This window comes from Hyperoodon ampullatus (genome assembly GCF_949752795.1).
Source record: "Hyperoodon ampullatus genome assembly, chromosome: 12".
NCBI classification, from domain to species: domain Eukaryota; kingdom Metazoa; phylum Chordata; class Mammalia; order Artiodactyla; family Ziphiidae; genus Hyperoodon; species Hyperoodon ampullatus.
The window spans coordinates 23787601-23814257 of NC_136925.1; the positions used below are offsets into that span (position 1 = coordinate 23787601).

Consider the following 26657-nt stretch of genomic DNA (forward strand, 5'->3'; position numbering starts at 1 on the left):
TCTCCCCACTCTCAGTAATAGCACCTTTGCCCCAGAGAGCAGCAGCACTGAAGTAAGAGGATTTGAAGCAGGTGCCCCGTCGGGTCAGGGCATGTGCTAGGGCTGTCCCTGCATGTCAGTAAGAATTCCAGATCACTCTCAATTTGCTGCCCCCTCTGGCACCAGTAATGGCTACCCTTGCCCTGTTCTGATGCAGTGCCAGGTCCTAGCTAGCTCCATCTCCTGCAACTGCACACTTTCCTCTGCAATGGCAGCCTTCACCCTATGATGGACCTGTGCCGGAGCAGGAGGGGCCAGGGCCGGTGCTTGGTGATGGCCAGGGTGTGCACGCGGACAGGACAGTTGATCTGGGAGACCAGCCAGAGCCCCAGGCAGTTTCAGTCTGCTGCTCCTCCTCCTTGCTCCCTGGAGTAATCAAGTGTGTGTGCACTCTTCATAGAGAGTCTCAGTTTCTTATTATCCACCTGTAAGTCCTACTGGTTTTCAAACCAGCTAAGGGGACTTGTCTTCCCTGTGTTGGATCCCATGGCTGGGGTGCCCAAGGTATTGTTTGAACCCATGGCTCCCCAGGGAGGATCTCCAAGCCTGTGATCCCCCTCCTTTTCTATGTCCCCTCCTACGGTCACGGGTCCTAACCTGATCACTTCTCTTTTCCTACTTAACGCTGTGTGGATCTTTCTTTACAGGCTTTGTTGTAGAAGAATCTTTCCGCCAGTCTCCAGTTTGTTTTCGGCGAGAATTGCTCCACACGTAGATGTGTTTTTGATGTGTTCATGGGGGGGAACTGAACTTAGTGTCCTCCTACTCTGCCATATTGACCTCCTCCCATCTATTCCTTATATTTAAAAATAGTTTTTAATATATAGTATATATATTTGGGGATTTTACCATATGCTGTTGTTATATGAGAACTTTTGGTTTTCCTTTAACTCTATGTTACTAAGATTCATCTATGTTGTTGAGTATAGCTATAGTCTATTTCATTTTGTGAGTAAACTACACATTATTTATTCTCCTGTTGAATTCTATTAGCAGTTTGTTATTGTTAACAAATATTGTTTTTACACACTCACTCTTGTGTAAGGTTTTCTTTAGGATTCATATAGTATCTTAAGTGTAAATGTTGAGTCAAAGGAAATACATATGTTTACCTTTACTAAGTGTTTGTATATTCAGTTATATTCAAAGTAGTCTCCCTTATAATAGTTTACTTTGCAAAATATATTTTCTTAAGTTATATTATCCATATGCCCAAGAACCCATAATGGTTTTCTGATCAAATGACTCTCCATAGTGTATTCAAAATTCTCCAATGACTGGCAATCCTATGCCCATTGAAAGTCATCTCTCATTGTTCCCCTTAAGGTTCACTTCACTCCAGGCCTGTGACCTCATTGCCTCACCTCACTTTCCCTGCTTTTCTTGTCTCATCTTACCTTCTATCTCCTCCTTATCAATCTCAGTCTCAGAGGTTTGAGAACACAGACAGTGGAGCTTGAATCTCTGCTTTATCACCATAAGCTGGGAGACCTTATTCTTCTCTGTGTCTCAATTTCCCCATCTGTGAAGTGGGGATTATAACAGAACTTACCCAGAGGGTTGTTGTAAGGATTAAATGAATTAATATCCACAAAATTCTTAGAACAGTAAACACTATATAAAAATTTGATTTTTTTTGGGCCTCCCTGGTGGCGCAGTGGTTGAGAGTCCGCCTGCCGATGCAGGGGATACGGGTTCGTGCCCCGGTCTGGGAGGATCCCATATGCCGCGGAGCGGCTGGGCCCGTGAGCCATGGCTGCTGAGCCTGCGCATCCGGAGCCTGTGCTCCACAACGGGAGAGGCCACAACAGTGAGAGGCCCGCATACCACAAAAAAAAAAAAAAAAAAAAAAAATTTGATTTTTTTATTACTTCAGAACAGGCTCTTATATTGTTCTAGAAGTATTTTATGATTAAAATAATTTTACCTAGTGTTGAATTTCATTAAAAATGCATCATAGGGCTTCCCTGGTGGTGCAGTGGTTGAGAGTCCGCCTGCCGATGCAGGGGACACGGGTTCGTGCCCCAGTCTGGGAAGATCCCACATGCCACGGAGTGGCTAGGCCCGTGAGCCATGGCCGCTGAGCCTGCGCGTCCGGAGCCTGTGCTCTGCAACGGGAGAGGCCACAGCAGTGAGAGGCCCGTGTACCGCAAAAAAAAAAAAAAAAAAAAAAAAAAAAAAAAAATTACATCATAAGTACCTTGCCTGAGAGCAGAAAACATTTTGGTACAACTTTCTTTCCAAGTTTTTAGTTCAAGTTGGGTTTCTTGAAGAATAAAATGCAATAAAAATTCTTTGGGAATCAGATTCCCAAGTGTTCATAGTCTTTGTACTGGCTACAGAAAAGCAGCTATCTCATGCATAAAATGCCACTTGGCTACTAATTTCATTGCCATGACACTAACTTATGATCCAGACCTTAGCACTAAGCCTAAATAATTCACCTTAGAACCTAAATCCTAAAGAAATAACTTGGGACATAGGATAGAAAGAGTCTCCAAAATAAAGAAGACTGGGATGTGCCCATTTTTCTAACCCTGAACAGGGTTCTATCTTCTGAAGACTGGATTGAATTGCAGGAAGCTGTGTTTTCCTAGAGAATTACTCTAGTGAAAAGGTGAAATAACACAGGGTCCTGGAGCAGACCTGAACAAGGCACCCTGGTGTACTCCCAAAGGCTGACACTGCACCATGATGTCCACTCTCCAGCATCATGCTCCAGCTAGGTGCCATGTTCACTTGAAGGGGTGAGTTCCCATGGCATTGCCATTTCTGAGCTTATTGATCAACATTAGCTGTCATGACTACAGGTTGCTGGACAACCCAGTTAATCTTTAAAGATAAGTCTTCTTTGATTGCACATTATAACATTATTCTTGCAAGGGCCATTTTCTGAAGGACTTCTGGAGCAACAGAAAAAGCCATAAATTGCTTTCTACTGCTGGGAAAAATCATGTGTCTGTTTAAGTATACAAGCATCTTCAGCCGGCTATTTGTGATTGCAGCATTTTTAGACTCAATAGAGCCACATATTAAAGCAAACTCTCTCTACGAATTTGAGTATCCTCTCTCTGTAGTTTGAAGCACACAGATGAAGATAAAGATACATTGGAGAGGAAAACTTGTTTCTCCCAGAGAGGCAGAACAGAGATTGTGAAGTGTTAAAGGACCCAGAAAAGGGATAATGATGAGAATTGCAGGTATTCTTGAGCTATTGGATCAATTCAAAATGCATGAGTTTTTCAATTTTCAGAGAATACTATAAATGAAAAAAGTTGTCATGCAAGTTGACATTTAAATATTGCTGACTTGTAGTTTTAACAAAGTAACTGATATTGCCATGAGTTGGAGGTAGCAAAGACCTGCATAATCACTGAATCTGTCCATCTGTTTGAGTTCTTAAATTCAGTTTTTCTTGAGTCTTTAATGTTAAAGTATTAACAAAATTCTTATCTTTTTATTGGATAGGCATGTAGTGTAAGAAAAGAAAAGAACTGTTTTTTTTTTATGTTTTAAAAAGTTAAGGGGAAAGAGAAAACACTTTGAAAATATAGGCAATACTTATAAGTAAGTATTTTAGAAGAGTGACTAACCTACTTCTCTGTAATTAGATAGTGAACTGGGATGTTACAAAGCTGGGAAAGGAAGAAGAAAATTTTTTTCTCCATAGAAGTGGTAGTTGGAATTTTTTCTGTATTAGAAAGAAAGAGGTCTTAAACTTAAGAAATGTGATGTCATCCTTCATCTTTTTTAAACTAACCTTTGGTCCATTTAAGAATTAAAATAATGTATAGCCTTCTAAAATTGTAAGAGGATTCTCCAAGAACATGCTTGGAATGAAGAGATCAGGATGACTATTCTTTAATCCGAACAAGTTATTTATAAGATTATGAAAAATCCAGGTTCTTGCCTATCCTCCCTTCAGAGCAAGACATTATTAAATTACGAGACAGAAAAAAGAACCATGAATCTGCTACATCCGGTAATCACTCAAAAAGTTTCAGTGATTATTGAAAGCAGGTTAATGCAAAACTCAGCTATTTGTCTTTGATATACATGAAAATTCTTTGGACATTTCATCTAAATCATTTTGAAACACCCAGGAGCTTAGTACTATAATGCAAACAGACCCATTTTTATAAATTAGGTAGTGGTACACATTCTTTAAAAGGTACACCATATTACTATAGGCCAAAGGCTCTTTCATTTCATTATATAACAATGACAGCAACTCAATTTAAGTGTATAATGACCCAAGCCATCCATAGCAGCAAAAATTTAATAGCAACCTTATCTGGAATGCTGACGAGGAGCACTTCCCAAGAAATCATTACAGACTCTTCAGTTTACAAAACAATTGTCTTTAATACTGTAAGCATTAGGGAGAAGATAGGCACATTAGCACAGCTTTACTTTTTATAAATAGCATTTAATACACCATATTCAGGTGCTGTTGGGCTAAGTGTCTTATGTCAAATACTTTTGGAGTCGATAGTACCAGGATACTAAATAAATAGTACTAGGATTTCTTTTTTTTTTTTTGAAAGACTAGACACAATGCTGGCATTCTCACAATGGGATTTAGGTGGGTTTGTATATTCATGAAGTTTGAAGGCAAAAACCTTAACCATGTGTCCTTAGAGAAATGTAAGACTTCTTGACGTAAATTTCAGTTACAATAAGAAGAAAACCATTAAGAAGAAATTTTCTCAGTTCAGTGTAGAAACATTAGCATCATTAAGTTCACGTATTCTGCTTGGAGCATGAAGTCACAAAATAGCCTCACCAGGATAGCTCTTCATCTGCCCTATAGTTTCTCACATTAAAAGTTTTTCTTTTATTATTGCATGAGAAGTACTCATGTGTGAATTTCCCTTTCTCAGGGAAGCAAATGTGTTTTTAATTGTTGTAGTATGTTATTGGATTAACATGGAAGAGAAGCCTTAATGAGATTGCTGAAATTAAAGGCTGAGTTCCCATCCTCACTGGGATGCTCCTACTCAGTACATGCCGGCTTGAACTGCAAGGAGTGCCATTCACACTTGGCGTACCCTCCTGGGGCATTAGGATTCCTTGATGATAGGAAATATAATTGTTAACTTTATATTACACAGACACGAGTGAATTATGAATATACTGAACAATTTTCCTGCATTTTAATATGAATAAAATAAGGCTTTAAAGAAATTTCATCTTTGTGCTGTACTGCTCCAGAGGTAGGCTCCCAGGTTTCCAGGAATAAGCACACTTGCCTTTCAGTTAAGGGCATTTTGGAAGGAAGGTCTGAGGAGGACAGGCTTAAACAATAGGGGGCATGACCCACTGTCTGTAGAAAGCATGTGTTAGATTATAACTTAAGGGCTTCCCTGGTGGCGCAGTCGTTGAGAGTCCGCCTGCCGATGCAGGGGACGCGGGTTCGTGCTCCGGTCTGGGAAGATCCCACATGCCGCGAAGCTGCTGGGCCTGTGAGCCATGGCCGCTGAGCCTGAGCGTCCGGAGCCTGTGCTCTGCAACGGGAGAGGCCACAACAGTGAGAGGCCTGCGTACCGCAAAAAAAAAAAAAAAAAAAAAAAAAAAAAAGATTATAACTTAAGCCAAAGAAATTCAAATATAGTTTTTTTTTAATGATTAGAAACATTTTTATTAAAACAAAGTAGCGCAAATATCTCAACTAATATCCACGATCTCCGTTGAAACATTTAGCTCTAACCCTCCTCACAATCAATACAAAAGGAAAACAATGTATTTTCTAATTCTTTTCAAATATAGTTTTATCTCAAGATACATTCCAGTGGGACTTTTTCTCTAACTGCAAAAAGAACTGGGAAAAACACTGGTTTTGAATTCGTGACCTTATGCTTAAAATGTAATCAAGCTATTTTGGAATTAATTTAGGCATTATTTATTTGGAGAGAGTAGATTTATCAACTTGCTTCATACTTTCTACTTCTTACCTCTTTTGATTTGCCCCTTGGGTTTTGGGTGGGGGGTGGTAGTTCTTTTTGATAATCATTGTTATCAGCTATCTCAGTTACAAAGGCCTCCTTCAATGTTAGATGGTTTGACCAATTTGAATTGCTGTTTAAATACATTATGTATATAAACATCATCCTAACAGAATAGTTTGCAGATATTAGTCTTTTGTCTTCTGACTCTGAATATGTACATCTGCATGAAGGAGCATACTTTCTATGGAAGAACTTCAACTATGATGATTTTCTCCATCTTAATGTAATACCACCCAACAACCTCTTAGTCAAGGGAAATATCAGACCCCTGCCCTGCCTTCAAGGAGTTTCTAATCTGTTATGGGAGATGAGATTAAGACATAGAAAACAATTTTAGAAAAAAACTGCCCCGTAAGGTGTTAACTTAATTAAACAAGGAGGCCATCAGACTAAGGTGGCTCTCATGCCAAGGAGGCCTACAGAAGCAAACCAAAAGCTGAGCCAGTAAATGCCTCTAGGTCACGAAATTAAAACACTAAGGACAGTTAATCACAAGCAGCCAACGAGGCTTTAAGCTCTAGCCAATCAAGTAATTTCTTTTCTTTGCTTCTGCATCTTCTCTATGTAAGTCCTTTCCCTGGTTCCTGTCCTCAGGGAGCTCCTAACCACTTCCCATTTGGCATACTCCAATTCAAATCCATTTCGGCTCAAGTAAACTCTTAACATTTTTAATATGCCTCTGTTTATCTTTTAATGAAGGTATAGAAATATACATTCAGAAAGGAATTTGCTGTACAACACACAGAGCCTTCATAGTTTACTTGCCAACATCTAGCAAAGAACATGTATTTTAGTGTTAAAGCAGGCACTAGTCATGATTACAATTCTCCACATTTTTTTAATGCAGTCTCTGTATTCTGAAGAGCTTTCAGTTGATCCTCACAACAATTTTGTGAGATAGGCAAGGCTTTTCTTCCATTTCACGAGGAGGAAACCAAGATTCACAAAGGCTAAATAACGTGTCCAGGGTCATAAACCTAAAAAGTGGTATCACAGTACCTGACCCTACTCCAGTGATTTCAAGTTCAGGTATATTTTCTCAAATACTATGCTGCAAGGTTTCATGCCATTTAAAGTCCTTTATAGTTATGACTTTGTATTTATAAGTATGACCTTTATAGTCACGTTGAAAGGAATCAACTCTGGAACTCAGACCTACTATATCTGGGTGCTCAGAAACATACAAAATAACTTTCTCAAAATGAGGTCTGTGGAGCTCAGAGATGAGGAAAAATAGAAATAGAAATTTGGAATACTATATACTACAGGCCTCTCTAACAGACTCATAGTGTACATGGAATAGAAAAGACCTTGAGAAATACTACAAAAAATAAGTTTGCTTACTGGTTTCCCAAACTAACCTGGACCTGGGTCGTCCTTTTTATCCCACTTAATAACAGTTTCCACATTAATTCTGAATTAGAGCTTATTTATATAAATTTATATAATACAATTATTTATATAAATCTCTTAGTTAAGAGTGGGATTAAAAAATTAAGCCTAGTTTGAAATTCGCAATACCAAATTGGGTAGTAAACGCCTGGAATATGAATCTTATTCTCCTTTACCTTTGAAGGTCCCTGTAAAGAAAGGAGAGGATCTTTTGGCTTCTTTTTTCCTCCTGCTTCCATCCTTTGGCTGTTCCAGAGCTGTTAACCACCATGCTGTGACGGTTTGAAATAAGCCAGCCTCACTATGAAAAACTTTGATAGTTTCAACATCTCTTTATTTTCCTCCCTGTAGTGATCACTGTGGCACAAAATGATTTTTGAGGTTATGGGATAAGAAAAAAAGTGCTATGAAAGCAGGTCTTATTGATCCTTTTGTAGGAGGTCTTATCATCGAGGACGAAAGATGCTGTTACTGAACTGCTTTTTACCAGCCTATGGAAGAGTCGATGCATTAAGTTGAAAAGAATGGGCTTAGATCATAAATCTGTTCTTTGGGGAAACTACAGATTCAAGCTCTTTGAAGATATTTATTCTTTCAAAGTTCTTAATTTATGTTTATTCATTTCCCCTAGTTGATTTCAGGCACAAAGATAAGAAGGAAAACTTAATTCTTTACTGTGGGCATGCCTGGTCAGTGATTAGTATGAAAATGCTTTCTAAGTTTTCCAAAATTGCTTTTAAAATAACCATATTTTGCTGCCTTTATTGGAATGCTTCTGTGTTTGATACTAGTTTAAATCTTGTGATTTTGTGAATATTATAAAGTAAAACCCCAAAGAAAAAAGGCTGAAAGGAAATTCACCAAAGTATTAACGATGGTTTTCTTAGGAAAGTGGAATTTCTAATATGTATTTTTCACATTTTATGCAGTACAGTTAAACTATTACATAATATTACAATGAAAATCAGGAACAACAAGTACTAAAATTATGTAAAATTGAAAATTTGTGTCCTGTTTCTCCCTAAACTACAGGCATGATTTAAAACTTTGTCTTTCCCTTAATCACCACCTTACAAAAAAAGGGGGGGCTTCCCTGGTGGCCCAGTGGTTGAGAGTCCGCCTGCCGATGCAAGGGGACACGGGTTCGTGCCCCGGTCCGGGAAGATCCCACATGCCGCGGAGCGGCTGGGCCCATGAGCCATGGCCGCTGAGCCTGCGCGTCCGGAGCCTGTGCTCCGCAACGGGAGAGGCCACAGCAGTGAGAGGCCCGCATACCACAAAAAAAAAAAAAGGCGGGGAGGGAGGCCGAGTAAACTTATAATATGTCCAATAGTAATGCTTTGCTAAAATTAAATGATCACATGATGATGATTAAACATCCAGATCTGCCTCCAATAAAGAAATGAGGAACAGCCTAATTACTGTAGTTTGCCAGTAAAAACCTATTCATTTATCATTTCACCGAACATCACCACCAGAATTTTACAAAAAGAGCCTTTTTCAATCAATGACTTCCTTCTCTCATAAACTGGGGTTTCTTTTGAGCAGACAGGAGGGATTTAGCTGACACTCGCTGAGCAGAGCCCTCCAGCCTTCACCATGAGTGCCTGGGGAGACTAAGACTGATTTACATGCATCAGGTCTTAGGAGCTATTGCTCCAAGTAATCGGAAACCACAAATCAGAAACCAGGCATCTATCAGTTCTCCTCCCTTCATGTTTCTTATGTAGATTTATTTCTCATATAAATTCACTTTCCTGTTGGTTTTGATACAGGCAAGACCAGAAAGACTTTACTGAAAAGACTTGGGTCGTCAGTCGAGATTGTTTTTTCCCTCCTGAGAGAAACTAGAAATAAGTTTATATGCAGAAGTAAGATTTTTCTTTGAAGATACAGGAGGAAATATTGTATGTATTTAATATATCCCTAGGATCATTCCCTAAACTCCATACTCAGGTGCTAAATTTAGCCAGTGTAGTTTGACATGTTTTAGTGATGTTTCCTTAACTTCTCTGTGTCTGACTATTCTTAAGGTGAATAAATCTTGATGACAGCGACAAAAGCTTCCCAATAAAGTTGATAATGAGCTATCCTGAAATTAATCATATGGTTTATGGACTCTCTAGATCCCTAGTTTCTCTTCTGTTCCTTTTTTTTTCTTTTAAGCTGTCTGTTGCCTTTAATTAACATCTAAATAGATACCATATTCTTCTATAATTACAATATGGAAATGTCTATGAACAAAATAGATAACTTTTGTCACATGCCTAGGACAGAATGGTGGCGGTAAGATTCATCCAAGGTTTTAGCAGCAACATCTAGTCAGCCAGGGCGTGATCAGTGTTTGGGGACAGAGGTAAATATCCACAACCCGTGCATACCTTTGACGACTTCTTTTAGTGCCTGATTTACCATCTGGTGCTGCTGGGCCGTTCTCTTCTCCTTAAATTCTTCCGATTTGATTTGAATTTCGTACAGTGCCCCGCAGCCTCCTGAAATGTCGGTGACTTTGATAGCTGTAGCTCGAGGAAACTTTTCTTTGAGAATTTGGGTCACTTTGAGCTCCCCCTCAGTATGCGAGGCAAACATGCGCTGGGCACAGTGACAAAGAAGAAGCCGGCGGGTTCCGCGGAGCGGAGGCGCTGCCGCCGCGGGTCTCCACACCACCGGGCCCGGCCGACACGGCCCGCCGTCTCTGTTCCTTTTTTTTTACCACCTTAATGGATGCTATTTGACGAACTGCCGTTAAGAAATTGTGACGATTGTGAGGTCCGTATCACTTATCATACCAACCTAAAGGGTGAGATATTTCTGTGGATAGGTACAAGTTAGCAGAAAACAAGAGAAAATACAAGGAAGAAAGCATATTACTGAGGACTTGAGAGTGATTAAATCTTTGGATTATCTAGTTGTCACATTTAAATCTACTTTTCCAGCATTTCTCTGCAACTTATCTCTCATGAGTCCCTCACCTGCATCCTGGACTCCAGCCGTGCACTTTTTGATGGGTCATGTAGTTTGATATAGGAGAGTTTGATACCACCTTCTCCTCCTATACCCTAACCTGGCTGAAGACCATTGCTCCAGCCATGCCACATTTTTTGGATACTCTGAGCATTGGCCTCCTTATGAATCTGGGTCTGACCCTGCGGTTTCCTCATTTATAATGGTCTTCCCACACTTCTCTGCTTTACCTCCTCCTAGGTGCCTCTTATATATCAAGAATTAGCTCAAGAGCCGTCACCTTTTGAGATTTCACCGCCTTCCTCGGTACTACCACCATACCTTGAAATGTATTCCTTTCAGCACGTGAGATATGTTGTGTTAGGATTATTTATTTCCATGCCTGTCTCTCCCTTCAGGATATGAGTACCTCAGTATCAGGCAGTGGCTTATTCATCTTTGTATCCCATCACCTAGCAAGGCCTGGGAAGACCTAGGTTCACAATGAACATTAGCTGAACGATTCTTTGCTGAATGAATTGTGAATCTGAAGGCTGTAGATGAAGATTCTGGCAGGTGTGGTTGGAGAGAAAAGAGTTTTGAAAAGATTATGGACATGGGCTGTATGCCCTCAAAGGAGAGCTGGTCCATATGCAGCATCTTGGGCAGCAGGCGTCTTGGGTAGAAGTGGAGAACAGTGAGAGAAGGAGTAGGTTTTCAATAACAAATATCAGTTATTTTGAATTTTTTCTTGGGGTCGTCCTGAACATGTGTTCTTATCCCTTTCTTATGCATTCATCTACTACATAGGTGAATTAATACAAGAAGTCACTGCTTCTAGCCATCAGATTTTATGTTTGCTTAGTGCAGTCTCACATAGAATGATGAAATTCCAAGAAATTCAGTATTTTCCTAATCCTTTGCAATCTGCAGTTCTACAGAAAGCTCCTATAAGCGATCCAGATGATCTGATGGAAGGCTCTTCTTGCTGGCCTCTATGTAGCTTGAATGCTTCAGGATCTTATGGTGAGAAAAATGACTTTGGCAGCTACTGGGTTAGAACCATACATCGTTCATTCAATGGGACAAAACACTGCCTAAGTCAGGGGAATAATATGCATTTTAGTCTATCAGTGGGGAAATACTAAATATCAGTGGGGAAATACTCCTGCAGAGGGTAGGAGGTGTGGTGGGATATGATTCTAGTTACCTACATACTGGTTGCATCTCAGATTTAAACTCTCCAAAGACCTGCGTCACCATACCAAGTTTCTTTAAACTTTTGTTTTCCCTGTGCAGAATCAAGTGCTCTGCTGGGTGCTGCACTCTTAATCCTGATTTCCTTCCTAATTGCACAAGTGGTTGAGCTCTTACAACGCCATATTTCTGTTCATTTGCATTTACACAATATACTTCACCGTGTGCTTCAAGTGCACCATTTGAATGTCGAGTCCTGTCTCCATCTTTAGGTTCTTATAATGGCTGGGCCCACAAGTAGGGCAAGTCTAAGGAGAGCTGCTATCATCTCAATATGAGACTGTCTTCTTACAATTGGCCAATATTCAGCTGACTTCTTAGGTGATGCTAAGTAGTAATTCAAATGGAAGAACACAGCAATAAGTAGAGGGAAAGAACACCCAAGGTGATCATTTAGAAATCTTTTTCAGGTCAGAATAAAAGAACATGGGATTTGTTCTATTTTATTCCAAACACCATGTAATCAAGAAGGTCTCAGGCTCCCAGGGAGTTCAATACGTGGGGCTGCTTTATAAAACTGTTGAACAAAACCTGAAAGAATTCTTGCCTTGAGTTTCCTTCCTAATCCACATACTTGTTTTCATATTTGGTCTCTCTGGTCAAATCATATAATTTCACCAAATGCTATAACTTCAGTTTCTGAAGAAGACCTGTTGATCAAATATAGAGCACATTTGAGGTGGCAAAACATATCCATAATGTGATCTATCATATTCACTACATTGTAAATTTTCAACATGTTCTCCTCTTAGATTAACTAAATAAGAAAAAAGCGTCTTAGTTATTCTGAATGGCAGAATCACCGGAACCAGAGGTGGAAGGGTCCTGATGCTGTCATTCTGTACCGGCTTGTGCTAAAGATTCCTCTGTGGCAGGTTTTCTCAAAGTCCATACTATTGACGTTTGGCCAGCATTTCTTTGTTGTGGTGGCTACTCATTGCATTGTAGGATGTTTAACAGCATCCCTGGCCTCTACCCATTAGATGCCAGTAGCACTCCCCCGGTTATGACAACCAAGAATGTCTCCATATATTGTCAAATATTCCTGGGGAGTTGGGGGTAGGGGGAACAAAATTGCCCTGGTTGAGGACCATTGCTCTGTAATAACAATCTCGGCAGCTGTGATCAGCCTACTTGGGCCATATTTTTATTCAGGAAGTATAACATCTAATGAGATCTAAGAGATAAAATGTGGAGGTTTGGCTTGTATTGTGGAGAGTGAACATTTGTTAAATATCTCCAGTTCACAGCCAAAGTGACCTGGGATTTCAGAGTTGATGTAATGATTTTCTTCTCACCAGCCTTTGCCCAGTCTGTAGTCTCAGACTTCCTCAGCTCTTTCAAGGCAAGGCAGAGAGAAGCGCAGACCACCTTTCCCATAGATTTTCCAGCAACGACCTATTGGTTCTATGTATCAAATCCTTCTAATCTTAATCGATTATTACCGTTGCTTTGAAATGTTTAGCGTATCAGTAGGATATCAACAGTGATGTTGCTCTGTGATATTTCAAATTGGAATCAAAATCTTGTACTTTTTTGGGGATGATTCACAAGTTGGATTTATTAATCTGTACTCACCTGAAGTTATAAACCCAGGATTTAATTGATGGAAACTTCCAGCAAATCTTAGCAGCCTGCTTTTGATTTATGTCTCTCTTCTTTCTAATGGTAGTTGTAGCCAAACTGTTTTTAGTGTTTTGTAAGTCCAAAAATTAATTTCCATATCCTTAAATGGGTTTACAAATCCTAACACAGGTTTACAAGTCCTGAAACAGGTTTTCAGATCATGCCAGTGAATCCTAAATAAAAATACTTGACTTATAAACCTGGATTTTGCAGTTTTCCAGGAAGGTATTATAAATCAGGAATTGAGAGCACCCCTGGCAAAGTGAGCCCGGGCTCTCTTTGGGAAGTCTGACTCTCTGCATCAAGTTGCACAGGCCTGGTTTACAGCAGCAGCCCGAGCTGGCCACGGCTCCTCTGGTTCTGACATGCCAGGGCCTGTGGGACATGGCCCTTCTTCCTCACAGGCCCTGGCAGCCACTAATCAGACTGAAGACAGCAAAACCATTCATCTTTTTGTCAGAAATGGGAAGTGGCATCCAGATAGTTGAAACTCCCAGTTCTAGCTGAGTAATACAGCAGAAATACACGGAGGCATTTGGCAAGATGCTAGTCAACATTAGCACTGACATTATGCTTCAGAGCCCAGGGCCAAGGTCAGGGTCAAGGGTGTGGGTCCTTCCTCAGATGGGGCTGAGGATGGGCATCTGGGCTTTGTCCCTGTGCCGTCTTCATCATGGTGCTGAAGATGTCTGGCCTACGTGAAGGTATACACCAAACTGGGGACAGTGGTTATTCCGGGGAATGGGATGAGGGTGGGTGGGAGATGGGCAAATTGCATTTCTACTTTATTCACTTCTGGGATATTTGAATGTCTTTCACAGTGAGCATATATTGATTTCGTAGTGGAAAAAAATCACAAAGAGATTTTATCAAGAATACAAAGGGAACAAGGGGTTTTGTTTTTACTTGCTCTTTAGTAAGTGCCTAAAGTAGATCGTCACGCAGAGCCCCTTCCTTAGCCAGAATTCCACTCCACTCCGCATAGGTGCCCCTTCACATTTACTTAGCAGGTTGAAGTCCTTCCATAGAATGCTTGCTTATTTACTCCTTCAGTTTCCTGTGGACCAGGCAAGGCAGCAGTCATGTTCCAGGTGTGGGAAATGAAGCTCTCAGAGGATAAAAAGCTTGCTTTCCCCAAAAGAATATTTAAGTGGCAGAGACAATATTTGGACCAGCTTTGGCCTTCCAGTTCCCAGACTGGTGTTCTTTCCATGACACAACACCATGTGGCATCATGGCACACATAGGCCTTTACCACAGTAGAGGTTGGAGGTGCAACCTGTCTGCTCTGGTCTGGCGATCCTTGCTGCAGTTTACCCCTGTGTTAGCCACCATCTGTGACCCCAGTGAAGCTTTGTCCATAATGGTCTTCTTTGAAAAACTATGAGCTATTACATTTTCTTCCTCTCTCTCTCTCTTTCTCTCTCACATACCATTCCACTGAGCCAAGTGGTGCCCTTCAACAATTCTGCCCGATTCCCTCAAAAGTCGGCTCAAGCACCAGTTTGTTGTTGTTGTTGTTGTTTTTTTGCGGTACGCGGGCCTCTCACTGTTGTGGCCTCTCCCGTTGTGGAGCACAGGCTCCGGACGCGCAGGCTCAGCGGCCATGGCTCATGGGCCCAGCCGCTCTGCGGCATGTGGGGTCTTCCCGGACCGGGGCACGAACCCGTGTCCCCTGCATCAGCAGGCGGACTCTCAACCACTGCGCCACCAGGGAAGCCCAAGCACCAGTTTTGGTTTTTTTTTTCCTTTTTTTGGCTTGTTTTTTGTAAAGCTTTCCTGACCACTCTACCTCAGAGTGCTCCTTCGGATGGTCCTAACAGTGATGGTTTGTTCATCTGACAGATAATTACATTCCTCCTCACCTGATTTCTTTCATTTTTGGTGAGAAAGGTCTCTGGATTTAAAATCAGGAATTCTAGATTTGTATTCTGCCTCCATTACTTGCTGGAAATGAAGCCCATGAGCGTCAGTTTGTTCAAATGAGAATATATTTCAACCTACTTACCTATTGAACGCAGTGGTTATAATGCCTAAATGAGATAAGATGGGAGAAAATATTTTGCAAACCTTAAATGCTGTGCAAGTCAAGTACACTATGGAAGCTACTAACATACTCCCACAGTTGGGGATCTGAAAAGTTTAGAAGTGCACAGGGCCAATGATATTTCAAAGTAACTTCAATGGTGATTTGGACACAATAAATGCAACACAGTTACATAGCATACGGATTTGCATTAAGTAAAATTATTAAAATATTAATAATTTATTTTGTATGCAAATTTTGAGATAAAGGGAGTCCTCCAACTTTAAAGATAGTTGCCAAAATTACAAAATTTCAAAGCTGTTGGGCTGAGTAAATGATAAACTATGTATATGATATTGTTACTTGGAAGTGCCTCTTTAGTTGTTAAAGAGAAATAGCACTCACTCTTTACCAGAATAATGAACCATGCCTTTGTTCCATATGTTGAAATGTGTTGGTTTAATTTCACTTTACTCTAATGGATCAATATAAAGAGCCAATGGCAAGGTTATTCAAGCTTTCATTAAGCAGTAGTGTTAGTGTTAGGGCTCTGAATCTCCCTCCTTCCTTTTTACCTTCCAAAGTAGTAACCTCATGACATAAGTTAGGTGGGAGAAAATACCATTTTACTGTGTTTTCATTGAGTAGAACTAACTCTGGGAAATATTAGAGATAATCCCGAGTAAACTAAGAAGGAATAGCAAAGCAGGCTTTCTTTCAAATTCTTTAAAGTTTTCAAATATCCAGTCAGGGATAATGGTAAAAAAGTTGCTAAGATTGTGGGGACATGGCTGTATGATAAACATCACTGTAAGGTACCCCTAGACTACATGGGTATGATGGAATTCACTCTAAGAAGGAAAACCTCTTATTTATAGGACTTCGATTGATAGGAAACCTCTATTGATAGGACTAATTTTCCTATCAGGAAATTAGTCTTGAATTTTGCAAGGTTTGAAATATCTCTTTAGGAAAACCTCTCTTGCATAACACCTGACTTTCCTGCGATCAATGTGGTGAAGATATGGCCCCTAAAGATTGACAGCTAGGTACTGGAATACAATACAGATGAGACTGTAACCTTTAAAATGTTGTGTCTCACTTCCAAGATCTTTCCCTTTCTACATCTAGATCATCAACTTCTTGAAAGCAGGAAGTAGTCTATTTCATATTCTTTGGACTTCCTCAGTATCTAGTAAAAAACCCATACACAATAGCTATTTTGGAATAATTGATTGAAAATATGCATCACGGCTGTGCACAGACTCTATTTTAGAGTCTAATAAGAATTTCACCCCATGGATGATTTTAATAGATTATTTCAGTAAATGGGGTGCCTTGTTCACAGTAAGTCCACTGGTTTGTACCTGGGCTTAGAGCTAAGATGTGATTTGAGGAGGCCTGCTGATTACTAAATGATTGTTTAAATCTTTGCTTGTTGTCAGAAGCCCTTTACTGAACACCACAGCATGCTAAAGAGATGCTCTCCAGTCTAAACAAATAAATCAGATAATCCTAACATAATATAGAATCTATGCACTTAATGAAAACCTTAACAGGGAAGATGTGCAATAAAAAATATTTATGTGCATCACTTAATCTAATGAAAGGAAAAAAGAGCTACAGATCTGCAGTCTGCACATACAGACAACACCCCCTACCCTCACCTCCCTTCATCATCTCTGCATTAGGACCACTGAATTGACAAACACATACCAATATTAATTCAAGGTAGATATAAAGTTTCTAGCAATATCGGGGATTTAGAAGAACCAACAGAACTAATTAAGAGGAAATGCATCTTTTCTTTATGAAAATAAAGTCCAAAGAGTTGTGAACTTGGCTGAAAAAAACTTACATTTGTTACTTCACTAACCTTTAACTAAAATTTCACATTTCCGTCTGTTATGAATGTAGACAACAAACCACTATAGTAATAAGTAGTGTTTATGACCTCAGCGCAAAATGTCTGCATATATTACTGTTGACGCAGATGTCTTGAAATAGCATGCATGCTTGCTCATCTCTGCTTTGAAATTATGGCAGTTATTAGACAAATCCACTGGATCTTGTTATTAAATGCATTAATAAAGAAGCACATAAATCACTAGATTGCAATTTAAAAATGATATCTTTATGATATATTTGTTTTCCTTTGTAATCCCATTTATTTTATGTTATGCACTGAAGAATATTTCTGGGAAGAAATGCAGAAGATTCACAAGACTTTCAAAGGGACTAAGGCCCACGAAAGGTTAAGAAACCCTGGTTTGGGCTTCCCTGGTGACTCAGTGGTTAGGAGTCTGCCTGCCAATGCAGGGGACACGGGTTCGAGCCCTGGTCCGGGAGGATCCCACATGCTGCGGAGCAAATAAGCCCGTGTGCCACAACTACTGAGCCTGTGCTCTAGGGCCTGTGTGCCACAACTACTGAGCCCATGTGCCACAGCTACTGAAGCCCGTGTGCCTAGAGCCCGTGCTCTGCAACAAGAGAAGCCAGTGCAATGAGAAGCCCGCACACTGCAACGAAGGGTAGCCCCCGCTTGCCACAACTAGAGGAAGCCTGCGTGCAGCAATGAAGACCCAACACAGCCAAAATAAATAAATTTTTAAAAAAAATTAAAAAAAAAAAAAAGGAAACCCTGGTTTAATGGCAGTCAAAACCACAGCTGGATTGTCTTTATTTGGGAATTAACTGGTCATAAACTTTGAAGTCCAGGAGCCTACCTCAAAGGTGACAAAGAAAAAGTCCCTTTTACTGACCAGGTCTATTATGATTATAAGATGGAGACTGGAGAGGCAACATTTGTTGCTACTGTGTGTCAGAAATGTCTGCACAAACAGAAAAAAGAGGTCATAACCATTTGCTCTTTGTTTTTTCCCCCATACATTGGTTAAAAAGTACTTTTAACTACATCTCTTTAGACCTTCTCAGCAATACGTAAATGATCTTTTAAAAACCCACATAAAATAGAGCCATGCCCTTGATTCTTTGTGTCTTATGTACAGCATGAGATTTGCCATGTAGCATTATTATATACAGTGATTATGCTCTACAAAAGAGTAGTGGCAGTGAAAATAATCCCCAGAGCTGCTTTTGTTCATTGAAATGAGTGATATCTGTTGCTTTAAAAAGACTTTCCTGATTATAAATGGCTATTTCCTTGCCAAGTGCTGACCAGACCTGGCCTTCCTTTTCTAAGCTGGCAGAAGGTTTCAGGTTGAAAGGGATTTGGACTTGAAACTGAATTTCTAATCTGACCAGCTCCCCAAATGGGGCTCCTGTTCTTGGCAAAAATGCTCTCTGCCCACTTCCAGAAAGTCATCAATTATTCAGAGGAGCTTTTCAAATGCCAACAACTTAAATAAGAAAATGTGCCATGACAAAAGGAAGCAAGAATGGGGAGTCTCAGGCTGAGTCTATCCTGCTAAAAGGAAACCTCCTGGATCAGGGCTTTAGTGCAAAGAAGGCTTTTGATCCAGTGACTGTCTAGACCAGCTGGGTCAAGAGGGAGGGGACCTGAGCACTGTGGAGGTTTTAACCCATTTGCCCTGAGGTGGGTGATCTGCGATACTGATTCTTCTTGTGTCTCATACTCTGTTCCCTGAGAAGCACTACTGAACATCACCTGATTCTTTATGGAGACTGCGTTCATTCAATTGCATACTTCATCCTTTGATGTGGATACAGTTCTTTAAAATTCAAAATTTTAGGAAAAAGCTGGACATAAAAAGTTAACTCTCCTCCCCCCATTTCATTTCAATAGGCATTGAATATCTGCTATGTGCTTGGCATTATGATAGCTCTGATAGCAGACACAGTGTTTGCTCTAAGAAAATTCAGTCTAGAATAATGGATTGGGCAAGGAAACAATAATTGAAGGTGTTCGAGTTAAGGGGTTCCTGCCTTCAGAGAATTAGATTTAGTCCCTCATTTTGTAGAAAGCTTGGTGAGTCCCTAGATTCCCAAATATTACTATACTCAACAGTCTCTTTGGTTTCTTCATTTGTAAAATGAGAGATATAATATCGACCCCACAGTACATTGTTATTATACGTGACTTAAATGAGATTATGTACCAAAAAGGGACAATACCTTTTAGATATGTCAAGGCTGGGCTGATTCTCTAATTGAATAACTCACCTCCTTGTTGCATATGCAACTCAAATGACAAATCACACCAAATCAGAGACCTTTGGGTCACTCCTGGACAAGGCTTGTATTAAATTGATGGCATAATTAAGCTATTATGGGAATTAGGGAAAAATTAACACAGGGATGTTTCCAAGGAAGAAGTGGAATGTGCCCTGAATCTTGAAGAGTCTGTAAGCTTCTAAAGGGCAGGGAGGGGAGACATGGTTAGGAATGGCTTCTGGCAGAGGGAACAGTACAAGGAAAAACCTGTACAGAAAACAGTGAGTCGACTAGTTTGCATGGAACATGATGTTTGCATTCATTACAGAGTAGTGAGGAGATGGATATTGGAGGGTAGCCTGGGTCATACTGTGTAAGTTCTTCATTTAGGTGGCGGTCAGGGAAAAAAATGGAATGTGTTTTAACTGGATCAGAGCTTTGCTTTGGAAAATTAGTTTGGTAGCAGCATGTAGAATGAATTGGAGAGTGCAAGTAACATTCAAGGAAAGAGATAGACTGTGACAGTCCAGCTGGAAAATAGCACAGGAGTTTGACAGCTATTTCAGGACTTGGTTTTGTAGTTCCCATGAAGTTATGATGATGTAAACTTGGACTGTGGCAGTGGAAGGGGGAGGCATTCAAGAGGCTTTGTAGGAACACACCTGACACAACTTAGCACCAGCTTTATAGGAAGCAGGGGAGACAATGACAAGATGATTTGGAGGTGTGAGGGCTGGGTGAGAGGAAGAGAGAAATAGTAGAAATAAAGAATTTGGGAGAAGCTGGCCTGTGTGGTGAGAAATATGGAATAAGTCATGAGGTCAGTTTGGGGTATGCTGAATTTAAGTTGTAAGTGAGTGAATTTAAGTTCTGAGTGGAGGTGACCAGCAGGCTGTTAGCAATTTGGGTATGGAGCTAGAAGAGATATAAAGATTCAAGTATACTGTACACTTAGGCATCATTTCAAAGGAGGTAATTTTGAGACTATGGAAAGGAGTAAGATTTCTGAAAAATAAAGGGAAAAAGAAAGCTAAAGTTAGAACATTAGCAAATATCTACTGTTGGTGTAGGGGTGTTGGGTGAAGGCACCATGGGAGTAGGTGTGGGAAAAGCCTGCAAGGGCCCGGCAGGTAACTTAATGAGGAGGGGAGCCTGGGATTAGTGCATACTCACCCACTGAGTATGAGGTAGGTATCCTGGGGCACCAAGGAGGTGAGCCTGCTGCATGGGGACCATGGGGTCTCAGTTTTAATGAGTGGACCCAGTGTCACCAGATCTTCTGAGTTTTCAAGAGGAATCATGAATCTAGATTATAATGGGAATCATGGTATTATAAAACAATAAGTCAGATTTTTAAAAACACTGTGCAGAACAAAGAGAACATACCTGTTGTCCTGGCCTAGACCAAGGGCCGTGGAGCTCTCCTTCTGAAGTAGGTAGAGATAGGACAGTCAGAGAGTAAGGGTAGAGCCAAGTTCCCATAGTTCGTAGGGAATTCTTCAATCCCTATGATGCAGCGGGAAGTGAGAATTTCAAGTTGACTGGGTTCCATCGCTCTGGGAAGTTACGGAGGACAAGAAGTGAGAATGGCGCAGAGTCTGATGGGTGGGAGGCAGTTGGTGACTTTCTAGAGGGCAGTTTCAGCAGCAAGGTCAAGTCAGAGGTCAAAAGAAAGACATGGAAAGAAAGACATGTCCAGGGAGGGGAAAATTCTGAGATGTTCTATGGGGTTGATAATCTTACGTTGCTATTGCTGGGATGGCAGATGGGAAGTCCTTAGTAGCTGGACCACTGATTAAGAGCCTTTCATGAGTAAAAAGAGACTTTCCAAATTACTGCATTATTATGAGTGAATTAGGCGAGCAATTTGATCCCTTGGAAAGTGCTCCTCTTTCAATAAATGTAAAATATGGATTCTTGCTGAGATGTCTAAGCTGCTGCTTCTAAATTATATGGTAAAGTAGAGAAACAGATGTTAAATATGATTAAAACCAATTACAAGTTCCACAGTACAATACTGTGTTTTACTTACATTAGTCTCCCTGCTAGCTTAGATGCCATCCGTTTTGCCTTTATTTCCTGTTCATAACTCCAGGGTAAGCAACATGGGGGATTTAAGCAGTTCAGACTGGAGCCTGACAGGGATGTATGGACGCAAATAGAACTGCCTCAGCAGATCCAAATATCTAACATAAGGCTGGTTGGAGAGGGAGGCGGGGGGCGGGCGGTGTCCTGATTTTGCATATAAAGCGGATTATCAGCTTGCTGGCCCGACCTATCAGTGCATGTATCAAAACTGAATTTTGACTCAATACTGGGGTAAAATTTTCTGGATTTGTAAAAATTTGTTTGTTTTTAAGTTTCAATGGTTAAGTGCTATCTTGAGCACATGCCAGGCTGAAGCCTACGTTTTGTCATTCAGGGACTGGGAACAGACACTCACTCAGATACCTCAAGGAAGAGGGAGTTCATTATGAAAATTTTGGTGGCCTGGGATGGGAAGCCATCACGAATGAGGCAGCTCCATGGACTTCCCACTCTCGTCGCCACCTTGTCTGGTTCATGTGCCTCTGCTGGGTCAGTGTGCATGCCCTCTTTTCTCCAACTCCAGGTGGATCCCTCTGTGGACTCACAGAACAGCCTTCTCAGAGCTTCATCTTTCAGAGGGTGCTTTTGGCTATTCTGATGCCCCCTACTTCATGTACTTCGTTCTCACTGTCGACTACTTTACTCTCTTATGATTCTCTCCTTACATTTCCTAAGAGGGCAATTTCATAGTTCCTGCTTATCTTCTTGGGGGGCCAGATTGCTGGCCAGCTTTAGGATTGGCTGACCTTGTGTCAGGTGATCATCCCTGGCCAATTGCCCTCAGTGGGGTCTGGGGGCCATCTGATAAAATGTCCCTTGAGCATGGACTGTAGATGTGGAAGACATGGGATTTCAAGTACACTGACACTAAATTTATTCTATTCTTGGTGTCTCACACAGGGGAGGACCTCAAGAAATATCTGTTGAATAAATGACTGACAGAATGAATGGGGTAGATTTGTCTTATGATTAGAAGTGTGGGTGTTTGTATGTGTGAGAAAAATATTCCACGTTTGAGACTAAAGCAAGTCCACTTATATATTTTTTAATTATTGCAGTTGGAAAACTAAATGAGGAAAAGCTCTTGTGCTGAAGCAGCATCTGATTAAAAAATAGCTATATCTCTTTTTAGGGCTTTAATGGTAAAGCATATTCTAAATTCTTCTTAATCTCCAATCAGTCAGGGGTTGTATGCTCAATAGCCCACTCCCTCGTTCTTTCTTCTCTTTGTATAAAATAGGGCCAGTAGAGAAATCCAAGTTGATTTAAATATGTGTCTTTCTCACCAAATGAGTCAATTAATAGTTTAAAACTCTTGATTTCTTGGGGCTCAAGTCTCATAAGAAACTGATTACCATAACTCATTTTCAGAGTCAATTCTCTCAGTTCTAATTAGAATTAGAAATTTCTGAGGAATCCTGAGTGCTTGTATTTCCTATATATCATGAGCTATGCTTGAGTTATTCATTGGCTTGTCTTTGGGCATTTAAAGAAAAATGACCTCTCTTTAGTTTCTGAGTGGATGGAGACCTCGGCCTCCTGTTTTCTTACCTTCCTCCAACTTCTTTCCATTATATATTCTCATCCATTCCGAAGTGATTGATGTGGTCACAGTGACAGTGTCTTTGTTTCTTTTATTTTTCTGAAGTCTCAGTTACATTAGTTAAAGTGTGACACTGTAGAGTGTCACTGTTGTGCACATTTATTTGGAATGGTATGCGTTCTGGAATAATCCTAAAATATGGTCATCGTTGTCCTTGATGCCATTGGCTCCTCTTCTCTTCACGGTAGTTTATGGATATTGAGAATCCACAATGCAAAAAGGAAATGCTGTTCTATATCTTGAAGCTATACTTAGTGGGATCCAGTGATTCCTATTTCACAGAAATAGGCTCCAGTGGTGAGGCGTGTACTGCAAATTGCATGCTGACCCTTTAGTGTCAAAGCAGAGGCTAATATTCAGGATAAGAACACAGATAGACAGAGAAGCCACAGGAAGCCAGGATAGGGTGACAGAACTGGGAGAGTGGCAGGCCTTGCGTCAGGCTAATATTGATTCTGGAGCTTGAGTTTTGAATGGGGTGTTTAGTAAATTAATGACAAATTGATGAATGATTAAGAGAATCAAAATGAGTGGTTGTAAGAAGGCATTGGACAAACCAGCCAGCCAGCAGAGGTCATGTTCACTCCAACAGAGTCGCCAAGCTGGAGATGAGGCAGAGTCAGGTAGTGATGAGCACTGCAGAGTTGGGGCTAAAAACAAGAATAAGGCTGACCATTTAAGAGTGAGGGTATACTGAACAAGTCAGTTGAATGTCTTATGGCAAATGTCTTCATAACAGTCACTCCAACCCCTTTAGAAGCTGGGACCCAGTTCTTCCTCAGTGGGTGCTAAAAGGCTCCTACATTTCAGATTAGCTAGTCTCAGTTGGGAGTGATAATGCTTTCCAGGGGACATTTGGCAATGTTTGAGGACGCATTTACTTGTCACAGCTGGTGGGTGTTACTGGCATTTAGTGGGGAGAGACCAGGGATGCTGCTTAACATTGTCTAATAATAGGCTAGCCCCCCATGACAAAGAATTATCTGATCCAACAGGTCAACTGGCTCAAGTTTGAGGAAGTCAATGGAAGGAGTCACTTTTAAAGGATGTGTCTCCTGCATATTGGCCTCATATTACATGTTGACCCTGCTGATTGCCACCTCTTCCCAGGCTTCTCCACTCCTACACTCACATTATCTACTTCCTTTTCTTCCCAAGGCCCCATTCATACTTTGGTTGACCTTTGAAAACTGCACCTGAAATGAATTATTCTGGAGTTTCTGAATGTTTTGAAAGTGTTCTTATCAATAATTCAATTCAATTCAGTTCAACAAACATTTGTTGAGTTTTGCTTATAAGTATTTTGCTGTATTTCCTGTATAAGGGGATTCAGAGGTAAATAAGCCTGGGCCCCTGTCCTACAAGAGATCATAATTTAGTGTGGGAGCCAGACATATACACAGTTAATTATAATAAAGACAGACTAGAGAAGAGCCCATGATTGAAGAGTAACTTAGAATTCAGGTTGGGTCTTCTTGGCTCTAGTATATAGGTAGCATTCCCTTATCTCTCCATTTCCATTGCTTGAGTTTATATGAACCTTCTAAAAGTTTTGCAGTTTTACACAGCTTACACTATTACGGTCTGGCTCCTGTGTCAATGTCTACTTTCTTCACCCACCTCCTCTAGGACACAAGGATTTGGTCCCATATGGGTTTCCAAGTATAAATCCACTCAGTTCAAGATTTCTTTGCATTTTTGCAGATTGTACCAATAATTTCAGGTTATTCCTGGAGGGATCTCATTGAGTATTATTTCATCTGCTCTTTCAGAGGCGCCAGCTCTCCATCCTTTCTCTCTGACTCCCGCCTTCCGACCCTTGTGCAGGATAACCCATTCCTTCCATTGTCCCAACCTTAGCAGTTCTTCCCTCACCCAGACCATTTGCCATCTCACCTTTTACCCTCGTCATTTTCAGAATATATTTTTTTTCCCAAAGAAATGCAATTCCCTTTCTAAGAGAATTTCTGGTGCCAGAAATAACATTTTCTCCACATCTTTACAAAAACATAATCACATTACTTACATAGAAGAAATAAGCTGGGAGATGGGGTCAGGAAAGGCTGTTGAGGGGATGTGAACTTAGAGATGTCAGCCGGAGTTAACAGACAGAAGAAAAGAGCGTGTAAATATCCCAGGCAAGGCAGGCAGTACCAGCAAGGCACAGAGGCTAGAAGTGCTCTGTGTTTGGGAAACCAGTATGGCAAAGGTGCAAGGAGTATTCACGCTGAAGAATTTAGGCTTTGATGTGTATTCAGTGAGAAATCATTAAAGCATGTGGTGTGTGTGTGTGTGTGTGTGTGTGTGTGTGTTTTGGAGAGAATGGGGATGCCATGACCAGATCTACATTTTAGAAAGATCACTCTGGGTACAGCGTGGCAGATGGATCAGAGCAAGGAAAAATTGGTGGATAGGTGACCCATCAGGGGACAATCACAGTTGTTCAAACAAGAAGTGACATGGTGCCATACACTAAATGTTTGTGTCCCTTCCAAATTCATACGTTATGATAGCCCAAGCAGACGGAAACACATGGGAATGGGAGGGGGGAATGGAGAACGTTGCATTTAATTTTTTTCTCCGTAATACTTTGTAATTTCATGTGCATGCCTTTTCTCTTCTATGATACAGAGTGGAAGGGAATATAATTTAGTGTCATAAGATCTACATTTGAGTCCCAGATTTGTGACTTTTTCAGACACTATGCCCATAGAGTTTCTGTTTTGAGGTGTGTCAAGTGGCTGTTTGGGCTGAGTATGCTATCATTAACGGAGGAGAGGTCTCCTCTTTGTAGGTCAGGCAAACACTGTGGAGGTTTTCTGAAATAGTTCCCTTGAGTGGATTTCCTCCTCTTCCTCCTCTTTCCTTCTGTTTTGTAAGGTTATCTTTGCTTTCTTGAAGTATCTGCAGTTTTTGGGAAACTTGGGCTCCGCTTGCGGAATCCAAGGTTCGATAAGCCAAAAACCTTGGATGTTGCAGCCTCAACTACCTCCTGCAAACTTCCCCTTGAAAAGTTGCTGCATGGTATTAACAGTTGGAAACCTGAATATGAAATACTTATTGCTTGACCATGGAAAGGAGCTTTTGTGTAGGTCTTTGGAATGTTCTTCTTGAAGATTTTCCTGGTAGTTTCAACCTGACAGTATCTGTACCTTTTCCTCCCTCTTCTGCATGGGAATGTACGAACTTAATTCCTGCATACTTGTCCTTTAATATTCCTCTAGCAGTTGTGATTCTGGGCTCCTGGTGAATTTGTGTTCCCGTAGGTTCTCTGAGGAACTTCTAGAGCATTTCCTAGAAGGATCCAGATGCTCCCACTTCTCCCAGGAACATTTTCTCTGTAACTCTGAGTTGGAGTAAATCTTATTCCCCAGGAAGAAAAAATTCAGTGGATGCACAGTGTTCGTTAGTTCAAATCTTGATTGAATCAGAACATCCTTAAAGAAACAAACATGTAGGAAATAAAACATGGCTTGGAATCAAGAATCATTGGCTGCCTGATAGCTGTGCAAACTTGGGAAAGTTACAATGCATTTCTGAA

The 26657-nt window shown here is 40.7% G+C and overlaps 1 protein-coding gene across 1 annotated transcript; it reads right to left on the bottom strand.

The window, feature by feature from the left end:
• Window positions 1–9776: 9776 nt before the first annotated feature.
• Window positions 9777–12531, bottom strand: LOC307061525 (bolA-like protein 3; the record flags this gene model as incomplete). Its single annotated transcript, XM_079716714.1, has 2 exons — window positions 9777–10140; window positions 12443–12531. 2 exons carry the CDS (start codon window positions 12529–12531, stop codon window positions 9777–9779), a joined length of 453 nt encoding a protein of 150 aa, XP_079572840.1.
• Between the last annotated feature and the right edge of the window lie 14126 nt (window positions 12532–26657).